General features: G+C 32.6%; 1 protein-coding gene across 3 annotated transcripts in view; it reads left to right on the top strand.

The window, feature by feature from the left end:
* Positions 1 to 23,761, top strand: part of LOC145318717 (uncharacterized) — a 78,774-nt gene that overhangs the window by 34,691 nt on the left and 20,322 nt on the right. For all 3 annotated transcript variants that reach the window (XM_080160185.1, XM_080160186.1, XM_080160187.1), the window contains 4 exons: positions 1,040 to 1,095; positions 6,542 to 6,630; positions 14,440 to 14,537; positions 16,892 to 16,953. In XM_080160185.1, the coding sequence (XP_080016311.1) occupies positions 1,040 to 1,095; positions 6,542 to 6,630; positions 14,440 to 14,537; positions 16,892 to 16,953 (305 nt within the window). The remainder of the gene's footprint in view (positions 1 to 1,039; positions 1,096 to 6,541; positions 6,631 to 14,439; positions 14,538 to 16,891; positions 16,954 to 23,761) is intronic.

Genomic DNA, 23,761 nt, shown 5'->3' with positions numbered 1-23,761 from the left:
GGTAAATCTGGAAGGGAGGAACAACAAGTAAATCTGGCAGGGAGGAACAACAACAACAGGTAAATCTGGCAGGGAGGAACAACAACAACAACAGGTAAATCTGGCAGGGAGAAACAACAACAACAAAATCTTAACTTAAAAGGGAGGAAACATTTATGGTGGTTTGGAGAATTTTGATATTTTTGCGTTGTTAAAATAACTTTGAGTAGTGCAATAGTCACCCCCAAAAAGGGAGCAGATTTCTAAATTATTAAATAAAAAAAAAATTCGTAAATATTTTAATTAATATATCATTTGTGTGCTTTTCAGAAAAGCTTTGTTTCTTTATAAATCTGTTTTCAAAATAGATTTGCAAATATTTTGCTAAATCTATTTTTACAAACATAAATATTTCATTTCCTTCTTTCTTTTGATCCTTTGTTTTGACTAAAACTAGGTTCTTGGAAGGGATAGGAATTGAAATTCTGCAATAACATTTTAACATAGACCTATATATAAACATTTTTTCTATTAACTAAAAGCGAGCATCAAAAGCAATAAAATTTCCAAACTATTCTTTTCTTTTTTTTTAATTTAATTTTTTTTGCAAGATTATTTTCAAAAATCTTCATTTATTGTTTTTTTTCATGTATTTTTCAAGCATTTCTTGGTATGGTACCATAAAAGTATCTTCAGAATATAAGTCTCTGTTTCTTAGGCTTGTCTGGTATAATCTGGTTGTAGATGCAAAATTTAATTTAGCAGAAAAAACAGCAAATGCAATTTTAGAAATATTTTAAATAATCGCTAAATATAATTGCAAATTTAAACACGTTTTGAAGATTTGAATTTTTTTTAAAAATGTATTTTAAAATCTATTTGTATGTAAAAAATGTCCACATAAAAAATATCAAGTCAAATATTTTAAGCCTCGTTTGTTGACGCAAAATGGCCGAATAAAAGTCGGTTGTAACGACCGATTTTTATTTTCGTATGAATGGACAGTCTCAATAAAACTCCCTACGCAAGAAATAATTATAAATGAAGATATTTTCTTTAGACAATGAAAAAGCAGCATCGGCGCACTCTCTGGAGAAGGTTGGGTTTCAAACTCAGGTAAATTCAATTATATCAAATATAGAACCTCTAGATGAACAATCCCTTCACTGGACAAAGTATAGAAACAATCGACTATATCATTGTCAAAGATTTTCCATTTAATCGGAAGCAGCTTATAGTGCCTATAAAAAATAACGTCATACAAATGACCATGATCGGCCAGTATACATTGTTTCAATGGTCAATTACAATGTATACTGGCCTATCATTAATCATTTGTATTGTATTCTTTAATGAAGCAGCTTATAGTGCAGCTTAACGTTTGTATGTTGATTTTCTATACGTTAATTGACCATAAACTATTGAGAGTGTTGTCTAATTTTTTTAATTTAGCAACTTTTATGAGAATTGTTTACAACAACTTGTCTATTATCTTATTTTGTTGCGATCTCGCTTACCATTGCACCGCTTTAGTTAGGGTTGGTTTTAGGCTATCCTTCTTGCATACCCTAGATTTGCGTAGCCGCTAGTAAACTCATTAAGCTAATTATAAAGGCAAAATATTTGGATTTATTTCTTTAAAATCTTATTGACTTGTAGACTTGAAGTTTTTCATCTTGAAAATTTTTTAAAATTATTTTTAAACCAAATAAAATTATAATCAAAATTAAGGAAAAGTTTTTGTACAAATTGGTGGATTTCATATTTCCAACGAAAACAAATTTTCCAGTGAATTTAATTTTGTAGAAGAACATAATGAAGTTTAATTGGAGAACTAATTGATTTCTTTAAATATAAAGTTGGGAGAGAGAAATACTTATTCTCGACTAATAATTATCACAGATTACCAATGATAGACTTTATGTAAAGTTTGTACAAACTAAATTAACACACAATAGTAAAGGCAGGTATAAGGTACTAGAGTTGGTTCGATATAACTACACTGTTAAAAAAAATTTTTTTTTTTAGCAACAGATAATACTATATATTCTTCACATTAATGTATAGTATCAATCCGTACATTATAGGAAAAAAACCTCATTACGATACAAGGAAGTTTTCAATACTGCATTGGGTATTAGATATTGTACTGTCGAGTAACATGTAGTACTAAATAATGTATTTGTCTGTAGAGTATTATCCAATACACTCTTGGGAATAAAATTCAATATGGTAGAAGTAAGTTTTTAATACTCTCCTTTGCAATTTTTTATATCCTCTATCATAATTTTTGATACGCTGTACAGTATGAAACTGTTTTACTTTGAATGAAAGATCAGTTTATAATATATGGTTATTATATGTACATATACATTTTGTTATATCAACAAACATACCAAGCAGAGCAATAAAACATTAATTTAAATGTAAATTTAGTAAAAAAATGACTTTAAAGATGTTTAGGACTAAACATGATCCTTAAAAATAAAAACTATGGTCAGTCATAATTACAAAAATTAAAACTATAAATGTGAGCATAAATAGTAACTTTTCATCTTTGTCTAAAACGACAAAGCAGAAACACTTCCATGAGAGGTATGCACCAATGGTGTCTGTTTCAATTATTCTTTACAGTACAGATTCGTACCCTAGAACGTATGAATAGTTACTATCTTAATAAACCATTCTCTTGCGTATTGTCTGATACGCTACAGCGTATGAAATAGTACTAAATTAAAAAACTTTTCTACACCGTATTTTCCAGTACACTAGAGTCTATCAAATAGTACTATTTTAATAAACATTTCTGTACCGTATTTTCCAGTATTCTAGACCGTATCAATCGATACTAAAAAAATGTATGGGTTCTGTATAGTAATAATTATTGTGTTATATAGTATTACATAGTGTTATATATTAATTATATAGTTGTAGCGTACTTACGGTTCCAATACTCTCCAGAGTATCAATTGATACTAAATAAAAAAATATTTTTAACAGTGTATCTCACTATTGGCTAGTTTTCTATTAAGTACATATCTATTTATCTATTTCAATTTTCCTCCCTCGCCATTACTATCTAAAAGAAGGAAGTAAATATTTAATATTTTAAATGATTTTAAAAAGATTTTTTCAATTATATTTTTTATTTACATTACCATCACCAAAGGGTTAATATGATTAAAATTTTAGTTTTAATAGTTGAACACTACGAAGTGTCGCCACAATCGAATTCTTTTAAAACAGAGTTTTCTTAGATTTTCTATATTATGAACGTATATTTTTTGTTTATCAAGATTAAATACTTCAATGTAATTCAAATATCAACATGGATTGAAAAACTTTAATTATTCCATAAACAAATAGAATAAAGGTCTTATTGCTTTGGTCAATGAGAGTTTAATGATGATTATTGGAGCACTATGAGTTTTAAACATTTATTCCTTGGAAAACTTGAGCTCATTTATAGACATTTATTTCCTATATAGATCTGACATGGATCTTGAAGCAATAAAGCAGGCTGTTTTGTAAATGTTAAAAATTGGAAGAATCTATTAAATAAAAGTTATCGCAAATATACTTAGTAAATAACCAACAAGTGAAATAAATCTTAAATAATATTTTAGTGGCAAATGGAGAGATCGTCTATTTTACTATATGTTGCCCCCTAACGACAGCTGAAGGTTTCATGATTTTTCCAAATTAATTTCGTTTTTGGTATAATCTGTACTAAAGGACACTTTTTAACTATCCATGTATTCAAATTTTTATTTATGATGTCAAGACGTTTCTTAATAGATACAGTACACATGATAGATGGTTAAACTCAGGCCTAGCTATTGTAACAATCAATTCTACAAAAAATTTCGAAACCTTTGGAAGTTAGCTGGGGGTATATCTTGTTTTTTAAATAACTGAAGAGGGGTGGGTAAGAAGGGGAGGAAAAGGGGAAGGGGGTTGTGGGGAAATTTTCCTTTAGATTTGTTTGTCAGAATATCTTTCCCTTTTCCCTGAGTTAAACTGGTTCCATAATCCATCAAAACTAAAAAGGAAATTCTATTAGACACCTTGTAAATCTAATAATGCTTTTTCGCAACAAAATCGATACACTTTCTAACCAATAACATGGCCAGATTGGTTCTCCACATTTATTAACTGATATAAGAGTATTTATCTAGAACCCATTATCATGGCTCAACATGTAGCGCATCCGCTCGTCGCTGGGGAGGTGATAGGTTCAAATCTCAGGCCGACACCGCGTCATAACTAAAGACGTTAAAAATGGTTCTTACTGCTGCTATGTTAGGATCATGACATAAATTGTAAGAGAAGGGGGCGCAACTCATTACCATGCACAGTTAGGACTTCTCATACAAAGGTCATGCAATTAAAGGGTTGGTTGTCTTATGAATGTTACTTAACCTAATATCCTCAGGTGTTGGAGTATCGTATCCCATTACACATGAATGATAATCTGGATTCACTAGATGATCAATTAAATTGAAGGATTTTTTGCTGGTTTTCGCTGAAAGGCCATGCAATCCAGATTTATCCAGAAAATTTGAAGAAAATTGTGAAGGGTATGTTAATCAAATTAAGAAAACTATAAAATAAGAAGAAAAAAAACATTCCTTTGAATTATATCCAGAATATATCTGTTCTTTTCCTTAAGAGAGGATAAATATTGTCTACCTCTCAACTGTCAAATACAAAATGAGATTAAGATGAAATTAAAGGGTGTTAAAAAAAACAATCGCTTCCCTTTTTTCAATATAAACCCTACAGTTTTAGTCAAAAACTAACAAAAAAATGACCCAATTCATGTCCAAGCAATGAAAATTAGAGAACACTATTGAATTTTTAATCTACTCACCTCTCCTGAGCACTACAACTCAAGACCTAGCCCTTGTGGAGAATTCTCTACGTGGATAGAGTTTTTGACCAAAACTGTGGGGTTTAGATTGAAAAAAGTGAAGCGATTGTTTTTTTTTTAACCATTTAGTGCGAAGGTTACACACAAATATTAGAGTTATGAATAGAAACATTGACAATAATATTTTTCACGTAATTTCAACCAAACTTATATACGATGATTGGTCATAATGTTCAAAATTTCATATGTTTAGACAATTTTCCGCGGATAGTAAAATTTAAGATGATAAAACGTAGATATATTCGTTCTCTATAAAAATTCTCTGAGATTAAGTTAAATGTTATTGACTTAAATTTAAATCTTTTGCTAACTTTCTAAATTTCCATAATGAAATCAATTAATGACGTCGTCTTTTGAAAACACTTAGCAAACAAGAACAGTATTGTTAAATAGGTGGGAAGCTCACCTAGAAGTTAATTTAAGAACATATCGGTCGGTGGGTGGGGGAGTTATTTTTTTATAATCATATACACAATTAGGAGTTGAATGTATATAAATGTCTTTCTCCTGGCGGGTACAGGAAGGATGCCAGCAAATCATGCTGCGTCATCCAGGTAAATAGCAAAAATATGATATGGCTTTAGCAAAGTCATTATGATTTATTAAAAGGACTCTCCACAGAAAAATCAACTTTGGATTTTTGAAAATCTAACCTGAAACTATTATTCTCTGTTCAATTTTAGGCATTTTTTGTTTTTGTGGCATCGCGATCGAAGCCCTTTGAAAATTTTGTCCGCCGCCTATTTGTACTGCCGCTATAAAAATATATACTACACTTTCCTCCACTCAATATGTGTTCGCCGCTAAAGAACATTTGCTCCATTGCAACCGGCCGCTCTACGATTTATCCTCTTCCTTGACTGGACAATCCTGCCGCCTCCATTTTGTGTTCGCCTCCGCCAAATATAACCATCTTTTGCCGCAGTTGCCGCATTCATCGCCCTTCTCCGCCGCTACTCCGCTATACATTGCGTACGTAGCTATACACAACACCCCCAGCCTCCATTTAATTTCTGAACAAGGGAGAGGGGAGCATGTATTAAAAAGCGACGTACAGCGGAGTAGCGGCGGAGAAGGGCGATGAATGCGGCAACGGCGGCAAAAATAGAAGCTAAAAATCACTAAAGCAGCACAAATTAAATGGCGGGAGGATTCACTTAAAGGAGGTAAAAAATTTCAAAGGGCTTCGATCGCGATGCCACAAAAACAAAAAATGCCTAAAATTGAACAGAGAATAATAATTTCAGGTTAGATTTTCAGTAATCTAAAGTTGATTTTTCTGTGGAGAGTCCTTTTAACTACTGAAACATTCCACAATAGCAAACGAGATAACATAAAATGTTATTGTTGAAGTCAGTTTTAGATTTTAAGGAATGATCCTGCATGTCCTGGTCGCAAAATTTAACTTAAAAAATTAAAAAAGGGTAAGGCAATCAATTTTATATTTTAGGTGTTTGTTGACACCCCCGTGCCTACAATCTCCTTCATCAGATCACTGGTCCTTATCTATACGAAAAAGTTCTTTTTTAAATTCAATAATTTGCAGCTGAGTTGCACATAAATGCGCGACTGGTAAGATTTGTTGCTCATCTACCCTTCAATTGTGCTTATACAAATATATATTTGTAGAATCCTGAACGTGTTTGCGAGCAAGATGAAGGAGAAGGAGGATATAGACCCAAAAGCTGAGGCAATCTCAAGACTAAAAAGAAAGCTAGGTAAGAAAATGTGGTACTTTTACATTCCCCAACCAACTTCTATCTACGAAACAAATAGTTTTTCAAGTTGGGTTAAGTTATTTTGGTTCTTGGGTAGCCATTCCGTTCAATCTTTCTAAAAATAAAGGGGGTGGGGCTGTTCTCAATGCTCTCTGGGCAGTTTTGTGAAAGTTTAGAAATTTATTAATTGATAAAATTTTTAAACAAGTACGTTAACGGATTAACGGATGCAAAATATTAAAACCAAAGGTTTTGCTGTTTAGATTTTTAAAAGTAAAATGATAGATGTATTTAGGATATGCGTGGAGATATTATGACAGAGGAAAAATAGTCTTTAATTTAGGTTGCAATATTCCCTCTCATTCATTGGTGGGGCCGTTTATCCAGTAGGAGGGGAGAAGAGAGGATTGATGGGGAAGATCGTTATTTTAGCCCGCTACAGAGTTCACTTTCTTATAGAACATGAAAATCTGGTGTACGATCCAAGTTAATAATAAATCCATTAGTAAAATGATGTGTGTTTACTAAAACCTAATCTTTTTAAATCAAAAGCTTCTGAAAAGTATATCTAAAATACTAAAATATTAAAATGTTTTAAAATTTTGCAGATTTAGATGAAATGAATATGTATAATTAATTAAAGCATGAGACAGATTTTTAAAGGCGAAGTTTTTCTATAATTAGGGTCGGTACGTCCGTACGTAAATTCGTAACGGTTAGCTATTTTCGTTAATTTGGAGAGGTTAGAATTGTCCTATAGATTTCAAACTTTGCATGATGACTCCTGTAACAGTTAGGTACAATTTAGAATGTGTAGCAACTCTATGATCCTTATCAGAATGTCCATTTATAAAATGTTGATTTTTAACATTTTTGACAACAAGATTTCATGTGATGTAATTCGTTTGATTTTTTGAATACTGATTCCAAAGACAACAAAGTACAGTGTTATTACAACAAATGTTTCTTACAATTTTGTTTATACTTATACATTTATTTTGACACACTACAAGTGTTTATGTTCGTTTGTCTTTCCTTTTGATTTTGGAGCTTCGCTTTCATGGATGTTGTCATCCTTGTTAGATTAGTTTTCTATTTACTTAAATGAGGATATATTTAACTCTTAATGAAAATCTAGGTCGATACAGTTGATACCAGGAAAGGAGGAGACCTTAGACTATAAAGTATACTGTGCAAAGTTTTTAAATACGTTTTATCTTTCGTTTCCAAAACTTATCCTAAAATAATATCTTGATTGTTTGGTTTAACAAATAGTGTTTATTCTTTACAATCGATTATTTTTTAACTTGAAGTTTAAGGGGGGATTTTGTCTATCATAATTAGAGATATTTTCCAATTTTCGTCCATTGTCTTATCCCTTAAGTTCCCTGAGTAGGAACAAAGATAATTATGAGCTAAAGAAAATTTAATATGTCTATGGTCCTCAATGATTTCGAAGGTGCTTTGACTTTTGTGTCAGAACCTAAATTGGGACATAGTGCATTTCATTACCCTAGGTTAGGTAACTTCATTTCACTTTTCAATAAAATCTAAAATGCAGCGGTTTTTGAGAAAATTAGATTTGAAAATTTCAAGTTAAATTTTCATCCCCTAGGAGTTATCGCATAATCATGACAAGAAAAGCAAAGATTTTTATTTAAAATTTTGAACAACTTTGCTTTTATAAAGTCTTTCATAAAACCTCTCTATATATGGTTTATTTAAGGCTGAATTTCCGTGACCTTAGCAAAGCAACTGATAAAAATGGCCATTGATTAACTCCCTTCAGGAGTGGTTTTATGAAGAACTCAACTTGCATTAAAAATAAATCAAAAAGTACTTAAGAATTTGCATATTGATGAACAATATTAAAATGAGGAAAGTCAAGTTTTTGGGACCAAAATGTATTCTGCCAGTAAAAATGGCACAATCCCTTCAACCTATAATGGACCCCCAAAATCTTTATTTTGTCTTTCAAAAAAGGGGAATAGTCCCTTTCGTGGCGTAGCCCCTTAAGGGGCGATTCGTCGTATTTTTAAAATGGCTTTTTATAGGTTAGGTTATATTGGGTTAGGTGATTGCCCCACAGGATTAGGCAATTGACCCCGCAGGGTTAGAGCCTCCCGCAGGGGCTAGAAATAGGAGAAAAGGTGCGTTGCCACGAAAGGGAAAATACCCCAAAAAAGCATAATGTATGATGAAAAAAAAAAGAATGACAAAATTCATAAAAGCAAAGCTCTGAAATAAAACCGTAGAACAAACGAATATGAACACTTATAGATTGTCTACACTTGATAAGCAGAATATTAATTCAAAAGTATAAATAAAATTGAATATAAAGTTGTTGCAAAATTGAGTAATTGTACAGGATTCTGTTGAGGAAAAACAAAGTTTGAAATCAATATGACAATTCTAACTTGCCTAAAATAACGAAAAGAACTAACCATTACGTATTTGGGTACGGACTTACAAACCCTAATTATAGAAAAGATTCGCTTAAAAAAATTGTCCCACATGCTCATACTACAGAGACATAAATGTATCTTTTACGAAAGTTTAGTGATTCTTTTTTATATATTATTTTTCCTCCCCCCCCCCCCCCCCTTTATAAGACAATTAAATATTTGCTCTATAATTAACTTTGTCCGTTTGTCCATTCAAGATTTTTCTCCTATTTATGGATGTTTTCAGTCATGCTAATAGTATTTTTCAAGATAGAGTTTAATACTGCTAAAAAGACGTTTTTTAGAAAGAAGGGGGGGGGGATGTGAATGGACCTATTTTTTATTTTAGTCAGATATATTTAATTTGCACATAAAAAGAAAAGAATAGTTATTTCTTTCATCGTATTATAAACTGCTTTCCGCGGATATAGAATGTACAATTATAAGAATAAAACCAGTTTTTTTTAGCCCCGAGGTGCCGAAGGCACGGGCTAAAAAAAATGGTTTTAATCATATGATTGTATATTTTTATATTCGTAGAAAGCTGGATATAATACGATGCTAGACATAGTTCTTTCGTATGGATAAGAACCGGTTCCTATCCACCGGATTCGAATGAATACGAGAATAGCTATTTATCGTATCGTATTATAAACGGCTTTCCGCGGATATAGAGTGTACAATTATAAGATTAAAACTAGTTTTTTTAGCCCCGAGGTGCCGGAGGCACCGGCTAAAAAAACTGGTTTTAATCTTATGATTGTACATTTCTATATTCGTAGAAAATTGGATATAATACGATGCTAGACATAGTTTTTTCGTATGGATGAGAACCGGTTCCTATCCACCGGATTCGAATGAATACGAGAAAAGTTTTTAACTTTTGAAAGACAGGATAGTTTTGAAGGAAAGTAATAACATTAATACGGACTAATACGTTCCTGAGATCTTAAGGGATAAGATAATGGCCGATAAATTGATGCTCATCTACATTGATTGACAATTCTAAATGAAAATTTCCCCACAACCCTCTTCCCTTATTTATACCCCTTCTTACACACTTCACTTCAGCTACATCAAAAAAACATGTTTTAAGCCAACTCTACGCTAACAAAATAATTAATTTTCGTTAATTTCAAATGGAATTAATTGTCTTGATTGGTTTGGCGGCCCCTGGATAAATTGAAATAAAACAGGTAGCTTCAAAATTGTTGCTTTAATACGCAATAAGCTGCCGTTTTTTGGTTGTATTACTTTAGTTTATCCCACATTATTGCGGCTTACATTCAGCTGCGGATAGTCGACTCCCCGCTGACTTATTTTTGACTGCGGATTTCAAATCCGTTGAATAAACTGCCACTTCCGCGCCCTAAGAAAAAATGTGTAAAACCTATAAAAAGTTGAATGTAGAATTACTTGAAATACGTGTGCTAACAGAATAAAGGGAAAAAAGTGAATATGTCAGCTTTTTTTTATCATACATTGCATTTTCCTTTTACAAATTGCTTGCAGCATAAGCAAAGCACCTCAAAGGTGGCTAATATGGGAACCTAACTTCTATAAATTGATAATACAGGGATCTTTAGGGATAAGATAATTGATGTTAAACTGATGTACACCCTTAACTATTTAAATCTTTTAAACATTTTGTACATATATATTAAGGAATATAAGTTGGTGACTTAAAAGTTCTAGGTTCAATAAAAGGAAACAATATATGATTTTAAGATTTGCTGTTAATATATTTTTTTTAGTTTTTGTTTTTGTACATAGAAAAGTGCTTATAAAAACTAAATTTTTTTTTAGCAATTTCTTAAATCAAAGACGACATAAATGTCGTCTTTGATTATAATAACTAAAGCAACCAATAAGAAAATTGTTTACAACCAATCAGAATGCGCAAATGTGAGAAACCCAACTGTAGCAGACATTAATATGTAAACAAAATTATTATAAGGAAATATGAATACTAGCGCAGATACTCTACAATCAGAGTCTGTCTGTACGTCTATCTGATGTCTAAAAAGATAACAGTTACTCTACAACTAGGGAATGTTTGTGTGTCTGTCTGTCTATATATCCAAAATTAGAGCCAATTAGGGTCTATTTGTACACATTTATACGTGCGTCTATAATCTGTAATTGTAGCTTAGCAGTGCAGCAATACGTAAGTAGTAGCGCAGCTGCTCTACAATTAGGGTCTGTCTGTCTATCTGTATATCCAAAATTGCATTAAGAAAATTGACAGCTACTCTACAACTAAGAAATGTTAAGGGATAATACAATGGCCGATAAATTGAAGTATATCTCCAAGGATATTACACCAAATTACCCCTTCCATAGATTACAATTAGTGGTTGAAACATTTGGACACATAACTTTATGAACCAACCAATCAAAATACATTGAAGTCCCCAAAGATGGTAAGCCAACGAATAAGAAAACATTATTACAAAACTGTTGGGACTGATGTAATAAAGAGCCCAATGTCCCCTCCTTCCCTGGTGTGTATTTTATATCCAAAAGTTCAACTAATTATATAAGTAGCGTAGCTTCCCTACAATTAGTGTATGTTAGCACGTCTATATATCTATAAATGCAGCCTAGGTATCATGGTTCCATAAATAGTAGCACATATACTCTACAATTAGGATATGTCTGTACGTCCGTGTATCTGTAATTGCAGCCTTTCTGTTTAGTAATACAGTATTAGCAGCGTCTTGAGTGTCTTTCTGCATCTGCGCTGTTTATGGACAGTTCGTTTTGTTTTATATAAGCTTTAAGACAGGATTTTTTTGGGGGGGGAGGGGTGAAATGGATTGAATTATAATAAATAGTTCAATGTAATTGTCGACAGAATATTTTTTTTGCTAAAAGTAAAAAAAAAAAGGAAAAGGATCACTGTCTGTGTATCTGTGTACCAAATGATCTCGCTAACCAATAAACTGATATGGTTATCCTTTACAATATAGCTTTAAATAGGTCCTAAAAAGGTTTATAAGTATGTTTGGGGGAAGGTACCACAACCTTCCCAAGAGAAAACAACCCTAGAAAAAAAATACTCCCTTCCTCCCCTCAAAAAATAATTTTAAAACTTTTTCCTTCTTAAAACAACAATTGTGGGGAAGGGTCGACCCCCCCCCCCCCCCCCTATCCCCCAATCCAAGGGCTCTTAGAGGCCTCCGGGGGCGCAGCCACTAGTAAAGTATCCTATAATATAAAATTTTTTTTTGTCTGAAGCTAAAGATTAAGGAAATTGATGGTCTAAATTGGTTTTACTTCTCAGATAAACTTTATAAATATCTTTAGATGGTTTTAAGCTATTTTTCTGACTTCCTTCACCCGCCTATAATGGTTAGGGGCGAAGCAACTAGAAGAGTATACAGGGGGAGCCGTCAGTATAAAGGGGTTAAAGCAACTCTGATGCAAAATTCCATTGGTATATTGTACCACATTTTTGAGCTAGTTTCTTTGTATTTTAGGTTTAGTTAAAAAAAGTTTCTCAATCGCCCTCTACCCCCCCCCCCAATTTAAAAAAAATCTTCTGGTTGGGTAGAACGGTAGGGGTTAGGGAGGTAGTAGCTTGGAAGAGTGTAAAAATTGGATTAGGATGAATTAGGAATTAGGACAGGAGGAAATATATTATTTTTGCATATATTTTTTTCGAAAATTTTCTTGTTTGAGCTTTAAAACAAAGATGATTTATATTCTTAAATTTTTTTTGACACTCTTAGAAATTCAATTATTGTTATGATGAATTTAATTAAATTGTAAAATAGGACTTATCACTTGACTATTTACTGATAATGATATGTAAAAATGATTAAATCTAGTCTTAGTTAAATAAAGAAATATTATGTAAAAAAAACGAAAATTTGTTGATTTTTGGGTATTTTAAGGCATATTTGCGTATTTTTTAGAGTGATTTCTGCCAGCCCCGAATTTTTTTTATGGTTAAAAAAGCTTTAGCAGGTGTTGTTAACACATATTAATCATGTTTCCACAACCTAGAACTTTAAAAAATTAATATATAAAAAATCTTATATCCCTTAATATATATTATTTACTGATTTGATTTTTTGGGTATAGTCCCTTTCGTGTCAACGCTCCTTAAGGGGCGATTCTTCTTTTTTTTCACATTAGCTTTTCTCCTGCGGGGGGCTCTAACCCTGCGGGGCCAATTGCCTAACCCTGTGGGGGCAATTATACCTATCCCATTATAACCTAACCTAACCTAAAATAATTTATCAAAAGCCATTTTAAAAATACGACGAATCGCACCTTAAGGGGCGTTGCCACGAAAGAGACTATTCCCGATTTTTTCTTCTTTTTTAGGACGAATGAGATTGAAAACCTTAGTTTTTGAAATATATATATATATTTGTTAGTTTGATATAGTAGCCTTGGGTTGTGATGGTTCAATAGCTACCATATTCTATTATATAAGGTAGTAAGCGTTTTTTGTCTGTCCCGAAGGATCTCGCTAACCGCTGAACCGATATTGTTCTCCATTACAGTGAAGCTTCTGATAGGTCCTTGGAAGGTTTTAAACTATTTTTGGAGAGGGTGTCTTCACCCCCCACCCCCCAAAAAAAATATTTCTTTAACTCTATCTAGAGGCTTCTAGGGGCGTAGCCGCTAGTATTATGATAAACTAAATTGTCCTTACAGTAGTTTGTAATTCTTTTTTTAAAGTTTGGAATCTGCCAGTTTGTACCACTCAATCAAGATTTAATAAAAGTCCCAAAAGTGTTAAATCAAACAAATTGGGCTTATACAACTTTGGGGATCAATACGATTTACAGTCCAATGTCCACTCCCTCCCTGATTATTTTACGCCATTGACACTTAATCTTTCTTGTAGGAATGGATTTATTTTTATTTGGATCTTACACCAGATTATCAGGTTCTCTTATAAAGTAAAACTTGCAACTGGCTAAAATAACGGCCCCATATTGGCAACTTGAATTGACCACAATTTTCCACCAGTCATAATATCCACGTATATTCTAAAGGGTGTACAAAAAATGCGTACATTTTTTTAATTCAAATTGCGCGGCTTGTGTTAATAGTATAAAAAAGTTATTTATACTGTTAGAACCGCTTTAAGCTCTAGTTTTTGAAAACGTAAGAACTATTCATGTGCTACGTATAGTCTAGGAGCTACATGGTAAAATGGCCCAACTGACTTAAAACTTGACTTGCAAGTAAATCATTAGAAATTAAAGTAAAGAGTTTGCAAAAATGCATGCATTTTTAAAATTCTAATTTTAATGCATAACTTTTTTCTACTATTCACACAAGCTGCGCAATTTAAAAATTAGAAATCTACGCATTTTTTTGCACAAATTTTATATCCATTTAGGAGATGTAACTGTGCAGAGTGAGACAGAGGCCATGAAATACCAACAAAAAATTGAGGAGACGCTGCAAACCACGCTAGAAATTAATCTTAAACCAGGAAATTTTACCAAATAGTCTACCGGTATTAAATAGATTAATATAAGTAGAATGCTAACTAACACGAGTACAAAAGTATCGCAGTACCAAATAAGAGGACAACTTGAATTAAAATATAGAAGAGATCAAGGACTTCCAAGCTTTTTAATTTGGGGGGGGATGGGGTAAGAATTTAAAATTCAAAATTTTGATGGCGCCTACGTCACCCCCAAATTCATTTTTTTTTTTTGGGGGGGGGGGGGGGCTAATCTTTATATCATATATGCAAGGACATCCAAGTTTTTTTGAAAGATAAAATTACAACCAATATAAAAAATTAAACCTTAGATATACACAAGTTTCCCTCGAAGTGCATAGTCGAGCAAAGGAATCTCACCTACCACCCATTATGAATATAAGAGACGGGATGTTTTCGTGTGTTTGTATTTTACTTGGGGCCACGTTAGTTTTAGTTATATTAGGTACAGGATAGTCTCTCAGGGTTAGAGCACCGAAGTTATAGACCCCAGAGAGGTTAAGAGGTCAGGGAAGACAAAGACCAAACTGCATTACTTTTACACCACTTTTGACGTCATATTCTCCATCTCTTTTTTAGGGATTTTCTTTCTCACTCATTTTATGACGTCACAGGAATCAAAAGTGACACAAAAGTAATGCAGTTTGGTCTTCGTCATTAGGGAAAAGAACTCATTCCACATTCAATTTCATAATTCATAATAAGGGGGGGGGGGTTGACGCTTTGGTGGTTTTGGGCACTTAAGGGGAAATCAGCAAGACGAAACAGATTTAGCTACCTGAACAATCATCTATTTTCTCTAGTCTGGGAGTTCTAAGATTAAGTCTAAATATAGCATTTTTGTTTGGTTACAAACTAATGTAAACAAATATTTATAATCTTATTTTCATTAATTAACATGAGGTCTTAGGTTGTTTGTAGCAGGAACGTTTCTCTATCCATATACTTAAGTAACAATATGTCTGTCTGTTTGTCTGTGTGTACCAAAGGATCTCGCTAACCGCTGAACCGATGTGGTTCTCATTTACAGGGTAGCTTTTAATAGGTTCCTGGAAGGTTTATAACTTTTTTGGGGAAGGGTACCTCCACCTCCCCCACTTCCAAAAAATATTCCTACCCTAAAATATTCTTACTTTTGCTTTTTGAAACTAGAATACAAAAGTGGGGGAAGGGTCGAATTCAAGCACCTGTCATCTCAATTGCCCCTAGAGGCTTCTAGGGGCGTAGCCACCAGTAACTTATAAGATAGGAAAGTAATGTTTTTTTTACTATTTTCCTTTTTATATGTACACATATATATCTCTTTACAAATTGTCTGATATAAAATAAAAAGTTGGACAAAACTTATTTCCAACAGTTTAACTTTAGTAAAACATTTAACTACTTGTCAAAAAAGAAGAACACATTTATTTGCTGACAAAGAAATTATAGCCAGCAATTTTCGAGTTTTAAAAATAAAAAAAAATAAAAATCAACTGTAATACAGTGATATAGAAACTCTTCATTGAAAGTTCATACCAAGTGACTGTTTGTATATTTAGAATGCGTAGATACTGTAGAATTAAGCTGTGTAGATATAGTAGGGTCTAGATAATTTTTTTTACAATCTTCAAGTTATGGATCTACTGCAGTTCACGGTAAAATATTGCTGGTAACGAATATTGCCAAAAATTTATTAATTTTAAAGGCTGCTAGCTGCCAAACGGCTGAACGTACAGATCATACCCGCCCACCATCTTAAGCGGTATAAGAAGGCCTACAAATATTCTAGAATAGCCAAGATCCAATGATGCACAGGGAAAGCTTCACTGAAGAAGAAATGCGTAAAATAGGTCTTTTCGCGCATTTCTCTGCACTGCTAGATAATTATGCATTAATGATTTATGGCTATTCCAGATTATTTGTAGCCCTTTTTATGCCGCTAAAAACAGTGTACGGGCATGATTTGTACGTTCAGCCGTTTGGCAGCTAGCAGCCTTTAAAATTCATAATTTTTTGGCAATATTTGTTACCAGCAATATTTTACCGTGAACTGCAGTAGATCCCAAGTTATAAATGACCGACGTTTAGACGTACGGACCAATGGTCAATGGTCATATACATAGGTAACCATTGCTCTTGTCTGGGGGGGGGGGGCGGGGTGTAATGTTTATTTATATTGGTAAAGACCTTTAGGCATACTAGGTCTTTGGGAACTTTAGGACAATTTGGTTTCCACAAGGTGGGTGGGAGAATTGCCCTCACTCAAATGGCCCTTTATGTTCGCACGCCCATGTTCATACATTGAATCTCTTCGCTTTACTAAAGGTATTTTTACATTTTGGTAATTTGTTATCCAGGAGATATTATTCTTTCAAACTTTGAAAACTGTCCCACCAGGAAGAAACGAAGAATTTTTAAAAGGTAAATTGTTGATTACTACGAAACTATTTTTCAATTTTGATAAACAAAATTAACCCTCAAGAGGATTTAAGATTTTGGTGGAAATGTTTGGACACTGTTAATATGTACATCCTTATTATGATTCAAACATATCACCCAAAAGTATTTTGAATATCAACAAAATTTCGGGGGAAGTACCATTTTCAGGCTATTGACCACTCACTCAGTTATATTATACCCCATTTTCCAGTAAGGCTTCGAATCCGATTAAAATCCACTAGATTAGAACCTGTTATGAGCCTTACTGAAAAATCATGTATCGAATTGCATACAGACAAATATCCACAAATAAAAAAATAAAAATCATATAATCAATAACAGTTTCGTTGGCGCGGGTCTTCAGCCCCTCCGGGCAAACAAAACTGGAATTAAGCCTATAATTTTTCATTGTACTATCCAAGGAAAGCTATCTATAAAACGATGTAATAATAAACTATTACTTATAAAATAAATTACGTACTTTTTATAATTCTTGCTGATATCAATTTCAAGTAATGATTAATTTTGTTAAAGATTTTCGATATACAATAAAACATGTAGAATAGGAGAAAATAAAAGATATTTAATAGATATTTACTTGATATAAGATTCATACATACTTTTACTTTTACATCACCATTGATAATGAACAAAATTACTCCTTCGATAGATTCAAATTATTGGTTAAAAAGTTAGAACACTTACAGTTTCAAGTGCATTAATGAGAAAATGTGTATATATAAATCTTTGGATAGCATTGTAATTTACAATCAAATGTCCTATTCTGCTTTTTTAGTGAACTTCAAATTAAATAAATAAAAAAACAGTAATCAATTGGGGCAATTGGGTACAAAAAAAAATTTCTATCACAGATTGAGAACAGACCTACAAACACAAGTGACAGAAGGACGCTTTGATTTATGGATAAGCTTCCAAACTTTCCCTGAAAGTAACCGGTTGAGCTATGATAACCATCCGACCCTCCCCGCTTATTTTTTTAAATAGATTAAAATAACGGGGAAATGGGTAGTTCTTTGGATATTACTTTAGGCAGAATTGGGTTAGGTTAGGTACTGGGTTAGGGCAATGCAGATATAGGCCCCGCAGGATAAGGGTTCGCCTTAGAGGTAGGTAAGTAAAGGGGGAAAGGAAGCTCTTCATTTTAAAATTAATTTCAAAACAAGAGGAGGGGATATCAGTATTCAACAGGCACTTTGTGTGTAAGCACCGAAGAAGATCTAAAAATCAAATATTGAAATAGCTAGAGTTGGCAGTGAACTCATAGGTCACAGAGAACCGAATAGAAAACAGCGTTTCCAACAAGAGGAAGCACGGATGGACAGGCACGATCTTTCAATAAGAAGACATGCTGCTAAACAGATATTTTATATGGTGTATTTAGCAGGGAGGGAGGGGATATTAAGCTGTTTATTACAGTAGTCCCATACGTTTTATAATAACATTTTCTTATTTATTTGCTTAACAATTTTGTGGACTTTTATTAAGTAGAGTAGTTCACTAAGTAGAGTGTCCAAACGTTTCAACTTCTAATTGTAATCTACAGAAGAGGTATTTTTGTGTGTCATCATTTGGGATGTATATCAATTTATCGTCCATTGTCTTATCCCTTTATATCCCTGTGTATTATGTAATTACATAAGCATATTAGGGTTATAAGTATCATGATATAAGAATAGTTATTTCTCGCATCGTATTATAAACAGCTTTCCACGGATAAAGAATATTGTACAATTATAAGAAGAAAACCAGGTTTTTTTTAGCTCTGAGGTGCCGAAGGAACGGGCTAAAAAACTGGTTTTAATCTTATGATTGTACATTTTTATATTCGTAGAAAGCTGGATATAATACGATGCTAGACATAGTTTTTTATGGATAAGAACCGGTTCCTATCCACCGGATTCGAATGAATACGAGAAAAATTATTTATTTCTGATCTAGAATAATCTAGTACACATAATTCTGTATTCTGAATCTTTATATTGGACTGAAAATTATTATTGTTCCCAAAGTTTCATAAACAAAATACTTCATTTTGAGGGCAAAAAGTTTGGGGACAACATTAGATATTGATTGGGTTGTTTATAATTGTTTACACCTATCATTGATTTGTGGGTGTCGTTATCAGGGATATTATCAGTTGTTGAAACGTTTGTACAATTAACTTAATGAATCAACCAATCAAAATTCACTGAAGTCCCAAAACTGAAACCAATGAATAAGAAAATGTTATTGAAAAACTTTGGGGACTAGTGTAATATATAAACAGCCCATTGTCCCAGGGAGTAAGGGATCAAACATTCAATTTTTAGGAATCTCAGACTTAGGGTACTGGCTTAAAGGGAATGTGCAAGAATTTAGCAGGTTCTGACTGACTTTGGGTACTAGCGCATCAAATGCCGCTAACTTGCTCTGTTAGTTTTGAATATAGCAGATGGATATATTTGTTATGAGATGGCTTGTTTCAAAAAAAAATTTCGAACACAGTAATAGTGTCTGACTGATTATGACGTAACAAAAAAAATTAGCCAATGAGAGGCCACTATAAATTTTACCAGTGGTCAATAACGGCCTCTCATTGGCTAATTTTTTTTTGTTACGTCATAATCAGTCAGACACTATTACTGTGTTCAAAAATTTCTCCAAAAAATATCATTTTACAGATAAAAACTTTATTGTGATATTTGTGTCATAATCAATCTAAGAGCACTTAAATTTATAGTGGCATTTAAACTTTAGGAAAATGGGTTGAACAAGTTCCAGGCAGATTTCTTTTAGTAATCAATTACAGAATGGATACGTCAGTCTGATGTTCTGGTAATCTAATTTTCAAATGAATGGTTTTTTTTCTAAGAACTTTTTTCTTATTTTATAGTTTCCAAAATTTGATTAACACACCCTTAAAATTTTTTTGATAAATCTGGATTTCATGGCCTTTCAGCCAAAACTCTAAAATTGAATTAATTGCCCATTGTCCCCTCCCTTACTCCCTGATTATTGTTACTTTGCCCCAAGAGTTAATTTCAAAAATAAGAAAAAATTGGAGATGATACCACTTATTTCGAACATATTTGAAAAAAGAATAAGATAAATGGAGGTGCCCCCACTATTTTTTAAGATTGTTTTTTTTATTTTTGGGGCAGTTGTGGGTGACCCACCTCCCCCCCCCCCCTAGAAAATAGCCTAAAACCACCACTTGACCAGTAGGTATATTCCCTGAAGAGTAGAACCCAATCGATTCAGTGGTTACCGGGATCTCAAGGGACAGACGGACGGACGGTCAGACAGACGGACAGACAGACAACGTTCTACTTTGTATTATAGATAAAGATAGTATCTTATGAATTATTATAGATTACAATACTAATATTTTCTTCAAATCTACAACTTTTATGCATTAGTAAACCCAGGAGTTTAGAGATATTTAATAAACATAATAGAAATACATGTTACATCAAATGAAATACAAAAATAAGTAGTTATTTAATTTCATTTCCAATATGGCTTTAAAACAGATTAATATCCGCCAGTTCTCATCCATACTTAAAAATCAAGAAAAGCATCGTATTGCAGCCAATTTTCCAATTTTAATGAAAACGATAAAATTAATACAATTATTGTTAGCCCGGGCTTTCGACCACTCGGAGTAACAAAACTGGTTATAATAATGTTTTTTTTACATTTTACTATCCGAGGAAAGATGTTTATAATAAATTTAGATAACCTTCTATTTATTTATGTCGTTCAGTTTTATGCTTTAATACATTTCAAGCGGCCACGCCCATAGAATTCTCTTGAGAACAGATCTATAGTATAGATGTATATACAGATAACTACCTCCCTCCCTTTTTCAATGACCTTTTTCGTCTGCTACCAAATTGTTTTCTGTTACTTGGCTCTACTAATATAACCGACACCAATTTCAATGACCCAATTGAGACTCGGTAGAAGGACACTGCGATAAGGAGATACAGTTATTTAACCCCTACCCCCTCTAATCTCTAGAGGGAATTTTTACGAGCGATTACTCTTGGGAGGGGAAGGCAATCTCCTCAAAAATAGCAAGACTTATTGATATACAGGAAGACATCTTGTTACTTTATTCAAGCGTTTATTTTAAGATAATAAACTTATCCCTTGTGGTAAACCCGTGAAGCATAAAATGAATATTTGATGAATATGTATTTTCTTTTTTTCTCAACCATCCACTTTTCTTTTCATACATTATTTTACATGTTTTTTAGCAAATTAGTCTTCATTTTTAATATTTTTTAGTTGTTACCAGTGACTACAATGGGGGGGGGGGGCGGGGGGTGGTAAGATTTTTATTTTTACACAGACAAATATCCTGTTACTTTATTATAAGGATAATAGGATATAAGCCTGCAAAAATAATAAAAGAATATCGAATGTGTATATTCTTAAACAAGGATGACAACAAAATCCTAAGGAATGAAAAACGAAACAAAACTCTTGTAGAGTGTCAGAACTTAATAAGCAGAACATTAATTTCTAAGCCTAAACAAAATTGTACATGAATTTGTTGCAAATTGTGTTTATATAGGAATCAGTGAAAGAACACACTTTTTATTTTAAGGATTTGATTATAGAGTTGCCTCGCTTATAATACTTTACCTTGTTGTCCTAAGAATCAATATTCCAAAAATCAGATGAAAAAGATATTCATATCATACAAAACAATATTGTCAAAATATTTCGTACCTAACTGTTATATGAATCATCATGTAAAAATTGACAGGACAATTCTTACATGCCTAAATTTTTCGAAAAGAGCTAACTGTTACGGACGTACGTACGGAAGGACCGACCTTAATTACAGAAAAGCTTCGCTTTTAAAAAGAATAAATTTATTTTTAGAAAAAGGTATAAATCTTACCTAGCCAATATAAAGTTAAGACATATCCCCAAATTAACCTTTAACTTATCTAACCTTGGCCCACAAATTGGAATAGACTGATATTTTCAGGATGAGAGGGGACAGTAAATTACACTGGTACCCTAAGTTTTAAAAACATTTTCTCCCATTCAAATTCGCTATGTCCAAACTTTTTTTTGACAGCATTGATGGATGAATAACACTTTATCGTTCATTACCTTATCCCTACTTACTCTAAATTTTTAAGAATTAATTAAGATTTTTTCAAAAATTGTTTACCTGACCTTTTATTTTTGGCAAATTTGCAAGCAGTCAATTGCAAGTGTATCTATTCCTGTATTAAATAATACAAAAAAGAGCTTGAATAATCTAATTATATTCCTAATAAAAATACAGAAGAAGAGAAGAAAACTGTATTGTTCAAAAGGACCAGCTACATATTCAACCTCACCCACGTATTGGGACAAAGTGACTCAAAAAAACAGCCATGTGACGTCATAAAAATGAGTGAGATGAGAGGAGAAGTGGGAAAGAAAACCCCTAAAAAAAAGATGGATAATCCCTCATTTTTATGACGTCACATGGCTGATTTTTTAGTCACTTTGTCCCACTACTCCCCCACTAAATAATTTTTTAAATCTACTTGAATAAAATTCTAGCACATAAATGCTATATAATCAAAATGTGGCTAAGCCCCTAGAGGCTAAAGACCAAAAAACACTAGTCATAAAGGGAAAAATCCTGGAAGATTTTACTTAATCTTATCACACTTCTATCTTTAAATACGAATCCTTTTTTTTTGGGGGGGGGGGTGAGTGGGGTCCATTTTGAGAATAATAAATTTAGGTCTGGAAAATTTGAATTTCTGAGTAGCGGGTAAATGGAACGGATAGAGATAATATTGGGAATTTAGCCTTGTGTAAGTTTCATCCAATAGAGTTAGGATTAGATTGATCAAAGGGTGTTCAAAATATTATTTTTCTTATTGGAGTGAGAAAATTTTTAAATTTTGGGGAGAATCTCCTGGAAGGGTAGGGGTACTCTACCTCATAATAGTTATAAACCATTCCAGGGCCTATAAGAAGCTATATTTTAAAGGAGAACCATATCGGTCCAGCGGTTACGGATATCCTTCATTAGACAGACAGACATCCTGTTACTTTTATAGATGGGTTCATCTCTCTTTTATTTTTGTCTTTTATTTCATCCACATATGTAAGCGTCAGGTTATATAAGTTTTGTTGTAGCGAAGCCACTCTATACTCCACTTTTTCTGTCAGTCAGTCAGTCCGTAATGATATGGAAAATTTTACGTCTGCTATTGAATATAGATAGCTAAAATTTTTATATAAGATTTTATGTATGTACATTTAGTCTATGCAGTGTTTTCTCCGTCAGACTGTTGGTCAGGATTCAAAAGACAAAAATCTTTTTTAAGGTTTCGTGATTTTCTTTGAATTTTTGCATATTCTATCTCTTTTTCTTTTTTTGTTGTGATAACTGAATATCTGTTGTTTAACTGTAACTCACTTTGTCCGTTTGTCTATTCAAAAGTTTATTTTGTGCTTCTTTACTTATGGATTTTTAATCCTAGTTTAATTCATATATTTTACTTATTCAAAAAAAATCCTACTCAGAAAGGATTTTATTTCTCAGAACAATTTGTAATTTATTCAAAAACTGCCACTCAAAAAAACTATTTCTGCAAAATATCCTATTATACTTATAAAGAAGTAAGTTTTTTTTGTCTGTAGCTTAAGAAACGATAACTACGATAACTACTGATTGAGTTCTCCAATAAAGGGAACCGTCCATAGGTTCTAGGATTGTTATATGCTATTTTATTTAAGATTCAAGTCAAATCTATGTATGGTT

This window comes from Acartia tonsa, chromosome 5 (genome assembly GCF_053477335.1).
Source record: "Acartia tonsa isolate MP-2025a chromosome 5, ASM5347733v1, whole genome shotgun sequence".
NCBI classification, from domain to species: domain Eukaryota; kingdom Metazoa; phylum Arthropoda; class Copepoda; order Calanoida; family Acartiidae; genus Acartia; species Acartia tonsa.
The sequence above is the reverse complement of the archived record's forward strand: the minus strand, read 5'-3'. Positions and strand labels throughout refer to the sequence as shown.